The sequence below is a fragment of the Prionailurus viverrinus genome, chromosome A3 (genome assembly GCF_022837055.1).
Source record: "Prionailurus viverrinus isolate Anna chromosome A3, UM_Priviv_1.0, whole genome shotgun sequence".
Classification (NCBI taxonomy): domain Eukaryota; kingdom Metazoa; phylum Chordata; class Mammalia; order Carnivora; family Felidae; genus Prionailurus; species Prionailurus viverrinus.
This window is the reverse complement of record NC_062563.1, coordinates 111,437,107-111,450,899: the sequence shown is the minus strand read 5'-3', so window position 1 is coordinate 111,450,899 and position 13,793 is coordinate 111,437,107. Positions and strand designations below refer to the sequence as shown.

Sequence of the window (13,793 nt, the reverse complement as noted above, 5' to 3'; positions counted from 1 at the left end):
ATCCAGCTCTTGATTTCGGTTCAGGGCATGATCTCATGGTCATTGGATCAAGCCCCCATGTTGGGCTCCACAGTGAGCGTGGAGTCTGCTTGGGATTCTCAGTCTCCCTCTCGTTCTGCCCCTTCTCTGCTCATGTATGCACAGGCACGTGCACTCTCTCTCTTAAATAAATAAACTTTAACAAATAAAAAAAAAATGGGCAGTATACTTCCATATTAACACAGTTTATTTCCTTAGAAAAATTATCGTAGAGGTTCCTAGTCCCTGCATCCACGTGTCCATTCTCCTCTGCCATAAAGTTTTGGCTACCGATATGGCCACCCAGAATAAAGACTACATTTCCCAGACTTCCTTGCAGGTAGGTGTGGCTGTGTGACTAAGTCCGCGCCAGGTGAAGGGAGCTGAAGGGATAATGCAGCTTCTCACAGTATGCCACTTAGAGCTGTGCCCTCCCCCTTCCACTTTCTTCTCTTCCCACTGGTTGAAAGGCTAGATGGACGAGGGCTGCGCAGTATGTATTGAGGAGCAAATAAATGAAAGGAATTTAGGTCCCTAGTGACTTTGTGTAGAGTCTAGTCCCCATCACACATTAAGTTAAAGTTAAATTTCATAACACTCTGATTCCAAATTATCACAAATTCCCAATTATTAGAGGGTGAATTTGTGAGAGTTGGTTCATCATATACTAACTACTTTGCCCCCTTTAATTCATTCTGGTTAGACTGATTTATGGTGTCATTATGTCCTTTGCTGCATTTGAAAATATTTGGAAGTATGCTATACCCCTGAAATGTGGGAGCAGCCCCAGCTGTTCACTGGCAATAGCCCTGACCTCTCCATGCAAATCTAATATAGTGGTCTGAATGTGCGCCTGTTCTCCCCATGAGCTCCTCTCTGAATTTTATCTCAGGTCTGAGATGGTAGCTCCCTGTGGGCTGCTATTTAGTGTAGAAGAGGATGAGTTTAGGCCTGTCAGGTCATCAAGCACAGTACTGTCCTTTTACATCGAACACCAGCTCTAGTACATATCTACAGAGAGAGAGAAGCAGCTTTGCCTGGGAGGAGGAGAGATGATGATAGAGCTTACGAGAGTTAAAAATTTTCAAATAGACATGGTTTAAAGCAGCAGTTCTCAAATCATGGTGCCTGGACAGCAGCATCAGTAACCTGTGAATCTGTTAGCAATGCATGTTCTGAGGCTTCAACCCAGACCAACTAAATCAGCGACTCTGGAAGCGAGGTTCACAGTCCATGCTTTAAAAAGCCGTCTAACACACTCAAGTGAGAACCACTTCAAAAGAATGTTGGAAAGCCTGAGAGCGGTAGTTACAAGGGCCATTTCCCGATGGGAGTAAGGAGTCTAGAAGAACTTTGGCTAGAGGAAAACGACCAGGTGGGGAATGAATTGAAGAAGCACATTCTTCAGAGAGAGGAGTGAGAGTAAGCCGGGGTTCGCATCATGCTCCTGAGAAGGGTCTAAATACTATACTTCTGTGTTTGGTACCTGGAGCCCCTCTGGCCTCTGCTTCTTGGTTCAGGCGTTTCATCAGCCAGATGTGCAGAATTGCCTTTGTGTCATTGCAATTCTTAAATCGCTGGTATTTTGGGGTGGAAAAGGTGCTATAAACCCACACTATGATGAATAAGGATAGCGCTTCAGCCACCTACCTGGCAGGTCGGCAGGTTGAACCTCACCTTGCTCTGGAGAAGGGTTTTGAGCCAGGAGCCAAACGCTTTAATTGCTATGAAGGGGGGAGGGGGGAAGTAGAATTTCCATGTAAGGGCTACCAAGAATATAAGCTATTTAATAAATTATTTTTTGAATGCCTTTTCCATTTTGGTAGTTGAAGTTTGAAAAATGTTTGGAGTACTATAATTATCATTTCTGGGAAAAAATACACATCGCAGTATTTTTGTTTTTGCTGCAGGTCAAGTTGTCGTTCCGGATGGAAAGTAAACACGTCCCTTTGCTCAGCTGCAGCTCACATATTTGTAGTCTCTGGGTGCCCTCTTGGCGGTCGTGGTAGATGAGGGTTTACGCCGCGGGTACACAAAGAATACAAAGACGGCATAGAAACGTGGGGCCCTTTCAGGGGCTTGGCCCAGCACAAGGCTGATTAGGAAGGAATGGTCAGGAGGGTGGAGAGGCCTTCAGAGGAAGAGTTGTAGGAAGGGAATGAGGCTGTTCTGAGAGACGCTGACCGCCAGAGGTGGTCTGCAAGGAGGAAGCACTTTCTTACTGGGGAGGGCCTTTAATGGTGTAGGTATAAATGTCAGGAGGCCTCTGTGTGTCTGTTTTGGGGAGGCAATCTTTAACATTATATTCCATCTTGTCAATTTGCTAACTTTGTGAGCCAGTCCCATCAGCACATCTTGAATGCAGAAATAGCTAGGGAAGAATCTCCAGGGAAAACTACCTCTATAAGGCAGCTTCCTTCCTGCTCTCCAGACAGAGCAGAGACTGTTCTCTCAAAAAAGTGGCCTTTTTTTTTTTTTTTTTTTTTTAAGAAATCAATAAAGAAAGTAGTGGAAGTTGACAGAGAAGCAGCACTTGAGTTAAACTTCTAGCATGCTAAGATGACTCTGTAGGGAGCACGCTAAGAGATGTGTGTATGTGGGGATATATGGTGTGTGTATGTGTTTCATAATCAGCTTCACCTTTGTCAGTAATAGCAGACATATAATGATCACATCTGTGTCCTAGGCACTGTGTTGGGCATTAGGTTTAAAACAGAGAGGAGGAGTGAGCTAATATTAGCACCTAGGATAATGCTTTGCGTGTGTATATGTATGTGTTGATGTACGTGTGCATGTATATGTTTAATATGAAATATTCTTTTATATTTATATAGCTTTTATAAATATTATATATTTATACAATAGGAGCGAATGCATACATTTTGTTTTCATCTCTAAAACAGTCTTGTAGGGTAAGCATTTTGATGCCCCATTTAACACATGAGTATACTGTACTGAGTATTGTTAAGTTAGTCTGACTCAAAGCCTAGACTTTTTGTAATAATTGATGATGGTGATAAGAGCTCTTCTCTTCTGGACACTTGGATGCGCCAGGCAAAGGGCTGCTTGCAATATATATTACCTCGCTTAACTCTTACAACAACCCCGAGGAAACTTGGACACAGAGAAGCGTCAGGAAACGTGTCCAAGATCACACAGATAGTTTCAGAGGAGCCAAGATTTGAACGTACTTTTTTCTGGCTCTCAAATCTTGGTAGTAAGCCAGTAGGTATACTGACTCCCATGTATGCAAGAGAGAGAGAAAAGTAGCTAAAAAGAAGCCTCTGTTAAATGACGAGCCACTGGTACAAACAAGTATTTTGTCTTAAGTAAAACAGAAATTAAAAAAAGAAAGGAGGAAGAGAAAGAAGAAATAAATGGCCAAGATAATTTTTTCAAAAATCTACTTCCATATTTTTAGCCACACGGTTTTTGTGTCCCCCAACCCCCCGCCCCCGCCAGAATGTGCAAACCCTCATGAGAACTACCAGTTGAACAGCTAAATAGCCCGCTGTTGTTCCTTTGCGGCTGCTGTTGTCAGCAAAGACTGAACAACAGCAGCGTCCTGCGGTGCCTTCCGCCCGTCCTTTTTCCATGCTGGTCTGCGCCCTCCTTATTCTTGATCTATCATTTTAATCACATAAGTACAGTCGCTTTCAGGAACTTCTGAAGACCTCCGATCAGCACATAGTATTCTTTGGAGTCCTCAAGACTTTTGAAATCCATATACCACCTCTGGACTCGGGATTTTATTGACAGAATTGCTGACAATGCCCTTGGTTTTCTGTTCCTTCCTTCTTCAAGTCTCGTAAGATCTCATTTCTTCCACTGTACTTCTAAAACTCTACGTGGTTAACAAATACTGGGGTTTTAAAAGGAGGACTGGCTCCTCCTCTAATTCAGCAGTTACTGAATTAGTCCTCCCGGAGGCCCTGCTTGCAGAGGACGGGCTCACAGAAGGCCTGGCTGAAGGATGTCCACAGAGACACCCACACGGCCAGCCCCCCATTTCCAGATGCACCGCACCTTTCAAGTCCGGATCCTGATTTCACAAAAAGAGAGCCTGGTTTTACAGCATCCCCTTCCTCAGTGGAGGAAAACTTGAAGTGCAGAAAGCAACCCATCCAATGTGGATCACTCAGCAAAATAGAGGCTTTGTTTTCTGTAATGGACGTTGCCTTCCGCTTCAACACCACCCTGGGGAGTTCTTCATTTCTAAGGTTTATGCCTCTGACATTTTCAAACTGTTATGAAGATTCCTCTTAAGATGTTGCTGAACTGACTGCACAAATCTAGTTAATTTAAGTTCTCCTCATTAGTCATTTTCCCATTCTCTAGTAATTTTTCTTCCTTTTCTGGGGGCTTGTGTTTACGGCAAAAAAGGGAACCAGGTACTCAGAGAAGTTTGTTAGGCAAAATTAGTCTTTTTGAAAGAAATCTTCCATTTTCTTTGTACATTTATCCAAACCATCCTCTGAGGCTTTATTTTATTGCCGGTTTTTAAAAATAAAATCCTTGTTACATTTTGCAAGTTTGTTACTGTGTACAAATATCTAAATTTAATTATATGAATGGCAAATCCCTCTGGGAGTAAATTGAATATGTGTTCGTGGTGTGAACTAATGGATGATGAAATAAAACGTCCCTGGACTCAAAATTCTAATAAACTTTGGTAAACTGTGATTTAACATTCAGTAGGATGTACGTAGGCCACGTTTGGGATCTGACTCTCCCACTCCCTACCCTCTACCCCTCTCTCAGCTATTTTCATGCCTCCCAGGGAGCTCTGACCTCTTCCAAGAAGACTCTAGAGAACTCGTTGATTCAGAGTTCCTGAGAATTAAAGCGGGTGTATTCTTGAGCTTCTAGATTGTCCAAGCTCCCCAGCGGTTCTCGTGTGCAGCCAGGGTTGAGAATCATTATTCCAGCCCTGTGGTTCTCATACCACCGCGTGCATGAGAATTCCATGGAGGGTTTGTTCAGCGGGATTGCTGGGCCGCACTCCCAGTTTCTAATTCTGTAGGCCTCATATGGGGCCTTAGGATTTGCATTTCTAGCATATTCCCAGGAGATGATGAAGTGCTTGTCCATGGCCCACTGTTTGAGAACCATACTCAAGACCACAGAATCACCTGGAGATCTTGCTGAAGTGCAGATTCAGTAGGTCTGGCCCAGGTGTCTGAGACTGTACAGCCCTAACAGACTCCCAAGTGATGCCGATGCCGATGCTGGTGGTCCAGGGAGGCCACCCTTTGAGTAGCAGAGCTCTAATGTAAAGCGTTATTTTCAACCCAATTCAGTAATATCCTACATTGAAAAGATGTGTGGGCCGGGAGAGTCCTAGAGGTACCATGGGGCTCAGCATCTGGTTTGGACCATTTGGGGCAGGCAGAGATCTGGAGGGCTCAGTGCTTCTTTGGCATCTGGCCAGCTGCCGTTTGACAGGATGTTTGAATACACCCTTTGCAAAGCTCTGTTGTCAGTAAGGAACTTCATTGTAAAGATTCCTGGTTTGCTTGGAGGAGTAACACGGTAATTCTCAGCTCTAATCACACAATAGAATCACTCAGGGAGCTATTAAAATAAATATTAATTCCCAGGCTTCTCCCCCAGAAATTCTGATTTAATTGATTTAAGGTGGCATCTAGACAGTGGTATTCTTTTTTTTTTTTTTTTTTTTTCTTTTTCATCCGAAGTACAGATTTTATTATCTACAAAGAGACATTTGCATTTCTGGAAAATTTTCACTAAATGCCAATAAATTAATCTTTATTTAGGGAATTTCAGGCATCAGTTGGAAGGGTATTTTGGTGCAGAAAAAATTTTTTCATTATTCTTTATTTTTTTTCTTAGGAGATTGAAGTTCATTTTATTTCCTTAGAAATTAAAGCACTGAATGTTTCCATGCATATGTATGATGTGATAAAGTATGCAGGAACTCCAGAGGCCTTATCACCTATCACCTAGGTGATTTTTATTTGCTTATTTTTTATAGGATTTTTCTTTGAGATATATGTATATTTTTTTTTAATAGAATTTATTGTCAAGTCGGCTAATATACAGTGTGTAAAGCATGCTTTTGGTTTTGGGGTAGATTTCCGTGGTTCATTGCTTACACACAACACCCAGCCCTCATTCCAACAAGTGCCCTTCTCAATGCCCATCACCCATTTTCCCTTCTCCCTCACCCCCATCATCAACCCTCAGATTGTTTTCTGTGTTTAAGAGTCTCTTATGGTTTGCCTCCCTCCCTCTCTAGACAGTGGTAGTCTTAAAAGCTTGATAAGTGATTGTAAGGGACAGCCAGCATGAGAAGCACTAAAGTATCTTATGTTGCAACTTTACAGATCATTTCATTTTTTTTCTTTATATCTGGCTAATTTATATTCTGGGATGCAAACTAACTTTATTAGGTAATGAAAACAATGTAGTATGGCACTTTCAACACACTGCCAAGAGAAGGGCATATGTAGATTCCCTCACTGTTAAATCCTAAATTCAGAGTAAAAGAAAGTGCTGGGAAAGTGCAGCTGGTGTTTCCGAACAAGCCGAAATATGAAGTATTTCTGGGACTGTATCAACAAGCCTGATTTTTTCCCCTCAGGGTTATGATTGTGTGGAACGAGTCTTCACCGCGAAGCTTGCCAAAAAAGGTTATGATAAAATCGTGGAATGTGAATGAAGAGAATTCACAGTGTAACTTTAAAGGAGTCAGTCTCTAAATTTAAAAATATAGGGATGACGTGGCTTACGTTTGTAATAGAAGTTTTCAGAACAAAATAATACTGGATAAAAAAACAAACCAAACCAAAACCTCTACCTTTTATCATGTGATGTCTGTAGGAGCAAATGAGTTTGGGAGGCTGGCCAGCCAGAAAGTGTTGAGGACAGTACCAACGACCCTGCACCTCTTTCTTTATCTTTGCCAATTAATTTTGCATTCTGTGTGTGAGTGAAACCGTAGCCATTGACGAAATATACAAATACCAGAAAAGCCAATGGGGAAAGTTCAAGTTCCTTTTGCTTTTGGTATTGTGGACCAGTGAGAAGATCGTCGGCTTTGGAAGCTGTGCCACTTGCTTTGTGACCTTAGCCAAGTTTCTTAACCTCTCTGTGCCTAGTTCCTCCTCTACCAAGTAGAAAGGAAAATGTCCTCTTTTCCCAATGGAGGAGAAAAGGAGAGGCATGGTGCGTTATGCATAGAAGGTACCCCACTGATAAAGATTGCCTTCATTTCCCTAGCACAGTCGTGAGAACTGAATCCTTAATGAGAAACATTATATGTCAAAATATTTTTTCTTGTAAGTCTTTATTGGTATTTTCTAGCTGGGAGTTACACTAGTTTAGATTTCTTCTTCATAACTGTGAGGTATACTTTTCTTTTTGGAGAGTAGGCTTGCTCTTGCCTGAGCACCTTCATCCTTGCTGGTCCCTCCATCTGAGACATCCTGCCCTGCTGTTTGCGTGCCCTCTATCGTTCATTCAGGTCTCTGTGCAGGTGCCCTCACCCAGAGGGTACACCCACGTTGCTGATTCTACTTCAGGGCATTTATCGCCCCCCAGGCACCATGGTGTGTAGCTCTTTGTTTATTGTCTCACTCCAGAATTCTGAATCCAGGAGGGCAAGGACTTTGTTTTATTCCTTTTATGCTCTAAATTCTGTGCCCAGAACCCCCGGCACATGGAAGTCATTCAGTAAATGTTTGTCGGATGAATCAGAGAAGGATTAGAGAAGATTTCTCCGACTTCACCTCACTTATACCACCTCAAGTGGCATAGCCTCCAAAACCAAATCTCCTCTCATGAGGAGATTTGCCTGCCAGGACGGCCAGGTGGCCCCTGTGATGGCTTCAGTGATGCCACAGCTACTCTAGGACTTGAGATTATAAGGGAGGAGGGACTACCAGAGTGAGGTGGAAGTCCCAGAATCTTCCCCTCTTTGCTCCCTGCTCTACCTGCTAAATTCTGTGATATCAAGTCCAGTCCACACGTGGGGGTCTCTTGAAACGTCTCTGTGGTTGGAACTCCCAAGGATTGTGTCTCATGACCGTGTGCTGCCTGTGTGCATTTGTGTTGTGTGTGAGAATCAGGATAGATTTCAGGAAAATGACCGAGCACCCAGCAGCGTTGAATTTGTAGTTAGTTACTGGTCTAAATTTCAGTAGTCCATTTCATGCTGCCTGTTTTCCATTAACAAGTATGCAGCATTTTAAGTGACCATCTCCAGAGATTTTGAAAGAGGAAGAAAGTTTTCGTGTCAGATGTGTGGGACTCTGCAGAAAATCAGATATAGTGAGAATCTGGCAATATCATTTTCTCTTCTCTTTTTTTCCCTTCCCATCTAGTAGTTTTCGTTTCGGCTTTGGTTTTATTTAAATCTGTGTTTAAGTAGAAAACTCTCGAGTGCGATTGCTACTTGTAGATCATGATTGCACTTTCCCTGTTGATATAGGAACCTGGAGAAGATCTACAACTGGCCAGCATGTGGTCACACAGGTTAAAGTGACTTAGATTGAGACGCACTTTTCATTATTATTGTAAAATCGTTCTAATACTGGGTGACCCTGTCAATATTTTAAGGGCTAACCTCTTACAAGAAGATAATTAATATGATGAAAGAAGCTTATTTTCTCTCCATAACCTCCTCTGTTACAACTGATTCTGTCACTTTAATCTTTCTGTATCTGGGGCAGTTTTTGTTCTTTTTTTTTTTTTTTTTTTAAGATGCTAGTTGCAAAGTGTTGCCAAGGCAACCAGACTGAAACCTTGTTAATTAACTTAACTATTATATATAGATTTGTTAGACACTGTAAGGAAAGAGTCAGAAGAGGCTTCTTTTCAAATGGATGAAATTTAAAATTCAGAGGTAATATCAGAAAAACCTTCTAAATGAATGGGAAATACAGGTGTGGCTATAGTTTTCTCCTTATTTTTTCACGGAAGAGAGATGGAATGGAGACGTAGATGAATAAATGAAATCTCTTAGAAGAATTAATTTAGAAATGGGTCGGAAAAGAAAGTATCAGAAAGACACTTCCTGATGCCATGGTAACCATGGTTGGGTACCCAGGTCATGACTGATTGGAGGAAGGTGCTAGTAAGTAAGGGTACTGGATAATCCATCAAGACCTGAATAGAGGGTTAAAAGAAGAGAAAAGCTAAGAATGTTAGCAATTACAAGATGAAAAGAAAGATACAAATCTTAGAAATCTAGATTCTTTAAAAGCATCATTTTACAACTTGCCAAGTCAGTATCATAGGCTTGAATCTTATGCCTACTAGTCATGGAGTTAAGAACACAGGCTTAAAAAATTAAAGTAAAAAACTGATAGCAATACAAGAAGTTGCTGGTTCATAGTGGATGATTTTAATAGGTCCTTCTTGGAAATTAGTTTAAAAATGTGAGCTATAAGTGGTCTGAATGTCATAATTAAGCCTGATTGGATAGATTTGCAAGTTTACATCTAGTAAAGGGAAAATACATGTTTTTTTCAAATAGCCATGTATTTAAAGATGACCTTAGGCCATATTTATACACATATTTACCAACTCACTCTCTCTCTCTCTCTCTCTCTCTCTCTCTCTCTCTCTCTCTGTCTCTCAAGAAATGAACAGAAGTAGAAAATAGTACCGAAGTAGTACAGCCTACATTCTCTGGCAAGAGAATGAAACAATACAGTTAATCTAAGAAAACAATGATGATTTTAAATCTGCTAATTGATTATATAATAAATTACAGGGAAAGCCAATATGGTCATCTTGAGAAAAGTTGAAAAAGTACTTAATAAGATTTAAAAACCCTCATTTTTAACATTCCTAAATCCCTTTGGATAGTGGTTTAAACAGTGTCTGTGATAACCTACATTTTGTATTACAAAGGCATTTGTATTACAAGGGCAGTTGTTTTTTTTTTTAAGTTTATTTATTTTGAGAGAGAGCAGGGGAAGGGCAGAGAGAAAGGAGAGAGAGAGAGAATCCCAAGCAGGCTCTGCACTGTAAATGCAGAACCTGACGTTGAGCTCAAACCCACAAACTGTGAGATCATGATCTGAACCAAAGTCAAGAGTTGGACGACTGAGCCACCCAGGCGCCCCACAAAGGCAGTTTCTAAGAAGTAAATAAATCTCTCAAGGCTTGAACTGCAAAGCACATAAGTAGGTGACAACATTGAGACTGTGAAGCATAAAGAGCAGAATAACCAGGAAAATCTAATATGTTGGGTTATAATGAAAGCGTGTTTTATTGAAGCATATATTTGGAAAGTCTGATTGTACATAACAAGTATTTCTCAGGAGAAGAATGGAATAGAATGTGACACAGAATAAGTTCATCACAGCACATTAACAAGAGGAGGAATGAAGTGTTATTGCAGTTAAAGTCACAGAGCTTGTGGTATGATTGGACACAGTGTGTTTGTGTTTGCCTGAGAAGTCATCCACGGGACGTACTTAACCAACTCCATCTCCATCAATCCCCATGCTGTCAAGATTCACTTTCTCCTCCCCAGCTTAATGATTTGTTTTGTCCACACTGATGGATATCCAAGACTGGAGTTCCTCTTGTGTTCTCTTCTCCGGGCAATTGCTTGGGGTTACCATAGGAAAATAGGATATATGCATTCTCCATCAGCCTACTGCAGCCATGCTGGCCTCCCCACCCCTCCTGGGACATGCAGGATGGTATTAGCTGTTCCTGCCACTGGAATGCTCTTCTCCTAGATATCTCCATGGCCCGCTCTCTCCCTCCTTTAAGTCTTGGTTCAAACATTGGTTTCTCAGTGATGCCTGTTCTGACCAGATTATAACTGCCGCCCCCCCAGTCACTCAGATTCCCCCTTGCTCTGTTCCATTTTTTTCTCCATAGCACTTAGCACCCTCCACTATAACACACTTTGCTTATTTATGATGTTTAGTGTTTATTTTTTGTCACCCTCCTCTGTGCTGTAAACTATATGAGGGCAGGAATCTATGCCTGTTCTCCCTACAGCACAGCTCAAGCTGCTAGAACAGCAGGTTCTCTGTAAATATTTTTTAATGAATTTACTACACCTGTGAGTAGGAAGGCTCTTTCATCGGGCGTTTTGATTAAACAGGAAGTAGACAAGGAAGATGGTCAGTGAAATGAAAGATACAGCCATCAAGGTAGGAGTGACCTGAGGAGCACTTGGTTTTGGAAATAGAGCTACTTGTGTAACACGAAGAGATGAACGACCTGGAAGTGAGGACACCTGGATTCTTGTTTTACTTTTACCGCTGACCACACGTGCATCAGTTGAACTTAATTTTTAGTTGAGAAGACTAAACTAGGTGACCTGGATCTGACCGTGCTTTGTGATTCTGGATGGGTTTTACTGTAGAAAACACGGAGCTAATGATAATGTACCCCAATACCACATGGCGTCATTTTCACCCAACATTTTCTGAATTCCATCCCCCCTCCATCCCCCCCTCCCCCCCCCTCGCCCAAGAGATCACAGGGCCATGATGACATGCCTTGGGTTTGTTTCAGCCTTTTCCTGAAGGACATAATGTTGGTGTAGGTTTCTTAAAAGTTTAAACCCAGAGACTCAGCTGTGGACTGGGGCTCCAGAAGCTAGGGCTTTGTTCGATTTAGTTTTCTTTTCTTTTAAAATGGAGGCACAGCAGTGGTCAGTACATAATGCCTGAGGAAGGAGAGAGGGGCATTTGATCTCTGCTAGAGATAGACACGCCGGATGGTGTTTAGGGAAATTACATGGCAATTTAGCTCCTTCTCCATCTTGTGAAGCTTCCATGTCATAGAATCCTATGGTCTTAAATAAGTTCATCTCTTCAAAATTCAGGGCTCAGAGAGAGAGTTCTTTCGTGTTGATAATCACATACCTTTGTGTCCAGTCCCTGAAGTAGCCAGGATTTGTTTGTGGGTCTATTTTGGGGTTTTAAACATATGCTGTTTTCGAAGAGCAGGCCTTAAAACTCCTTTTAAGTTCAAAGGCTTTCGGTCAGTAAGTGATGAAGTCCTCTTCCCAGATCGTGCACCCCACGTAAGCACCTTCCCGTGCCACTCTTGATTTTGGTTGACACATGGAACGTGGATTTTTCAGCACAAGTGAGCAGGGAGGTGGAGAAGGCCACTGTGCTCCCCCCGCCATGTCATGAGCAGATCTCAGGGGAGATTTTCATGGCCGGCTGAGCCGAGTGTGACAGTTTCACTGGTTTCTTTCTCTCCCCTCCTCTTCGGTCCATGAATAGATCCTCAGGACTGCCCCTGAGTCTGACAACAGCACCCCACACTGCCCCCCGGGCACGTGCTAAATTCTTTCTCTCCCATTTAGAAGAGAAGCCAGATTGCTCCAAGGCCCGCTGTGAAGTCCAGTTCTCTCCACGTTGTCCTGAAGATTCCGTTCTGATCGAGGGCTATGCTCCCCCCGGGGAGTGCTGCCCCTTACCCAGCCGCTGCGTGTGCGACCCTGCGGGCTGTCTGCGCAAAGTCTGCCAGCCGGGATACCTGAACATACTAGTGTCCAAGGCCTCAGGGAAGCCGGGAGAGTGTTGTGACCTGTATGAGTGCAAACCAGGTACGCGCGGGCGTCGCATCGGCGGCCTCGCTTCTCTGCAGCCCAGGGTCGCAGGCCCCTCTGCTGCCACCGCTGCCAGCCTCCCGGGGAAGATGGGCTTTGTTGCCGGCACCCTGCACGCCTGCCACTCTCACTGCTGACCTCCTAGTCAGAGGGGCAGGGTGACAACTCGCTGGTGCACACGCACCTGCCGATAGGGACCATCTTTTTTCTTCTCTCCCTTTTCCTTCAAAGTCTGCTTGACGCGGGAAGTGGGGTGAGAATTTATGATGCTGTAGCTCTGTGCTCCGTTCCCCCAGAGAAGAAGGTCAGAGCCTTCCTTGGTAGACCTATCGGTTTATCACCTTTAAAAACAGCCATCATATGTAAACAGAAAGATGCATATGTAAATATGCATCCAACCACCAGATGCGTTAGAACGAAAATCTCAGCCCTAGTCTTTCTCCTTGCCAGTTCCCTGCCATCTGTCTGCAGGCTTTAGAGCATGTGCTAGGTCTCAGACTGTTTGCTCACCTTCTTTGCTGCATTTGATTTGTTGTCCTGTCCCAGCTACTTATTGCTTCGCAGTATTTCTAACATCCTTGTTCTTGTGCATTTCTAATACACTCTGTGAACAGGTCTAAACTATAGTGATTTCTTCTTTGCAAGTCTCTAACCATTGGTCAGACTTTCTTTTTTTTTTTTTGGTCTTAACTGCTGGATAAAAGCCTCAAGCAAAACAATCCCTTGTCCATCTCTTGCAGTGTTGTGCCAGGAACGCGTCTGGCTGACCCTCACCATCCACATAACCAGCGCTGGCTTCCCTCTCTCTCTGTGTCTTCATCCTAACTCTTAGAGGTCTTATCCCCTGCTTTCCTGGCGCAGATACGGGCCCTACTGCCACTCTCTAACGTGGACCGAAATGAAAACGTCAGTGCGACGAGAGGGTTCTGGGGAACAAGGAAACTGCACACGTTTGTGAAGAGCCAGTGTTTCGTTTCGGGGACTCCCAGTGCAAGTAAACGTAACAGTAAATGGTGCCTCTGTTTGCCCCTTCCAGTTTTCAGCGTGGACTGCAGCACCGTGGAGTGCCCCTCCGTGCAGCAGGCCGTGTGCCCTCTGGACAGCTACGAAACTCAAGTCAGACTCACGGCGGACGGTTGCTGCACCCTGCCAACAAGGTTGGTCCGTCATCAGTTTGTCAGCTCTTCTCCGCTGTCTCGTGTGTTAGCATCACTGA

The 13,793-nt window shown here is 43.2% G+C and overlaps 1 protein-coding gene across 3 annotated transcripts in view; it reads left to right on the top strand.

The window, feature by feature from the left end:
• CRIM1 (cysteine rich transmembrane BMP regulator 1) overlaps window positions 1-13,793 on the top strand; it is a 191,695-nt gene that overhangs the window by 73,800 nt on the left and 104,102 nt on the right. For all 3 annotated transcript variants that reach the window (XM_047854122.1, XM_047854124.1, XM_047854123.1), the window contains exons 3-4: window positions 12,332-12,574; window positions 13,614-13,734. In XM_047854122.1, coding sequence (XP_047710078.1) covers window positions 12,332-12,574; window positions 13,614-13,734 — 364 coding nt within the window. The remainder of the gene's footprint in view (window positions 1-12,331; window positions 12,575-13,613; window positions 13,735-13,793) is intronic.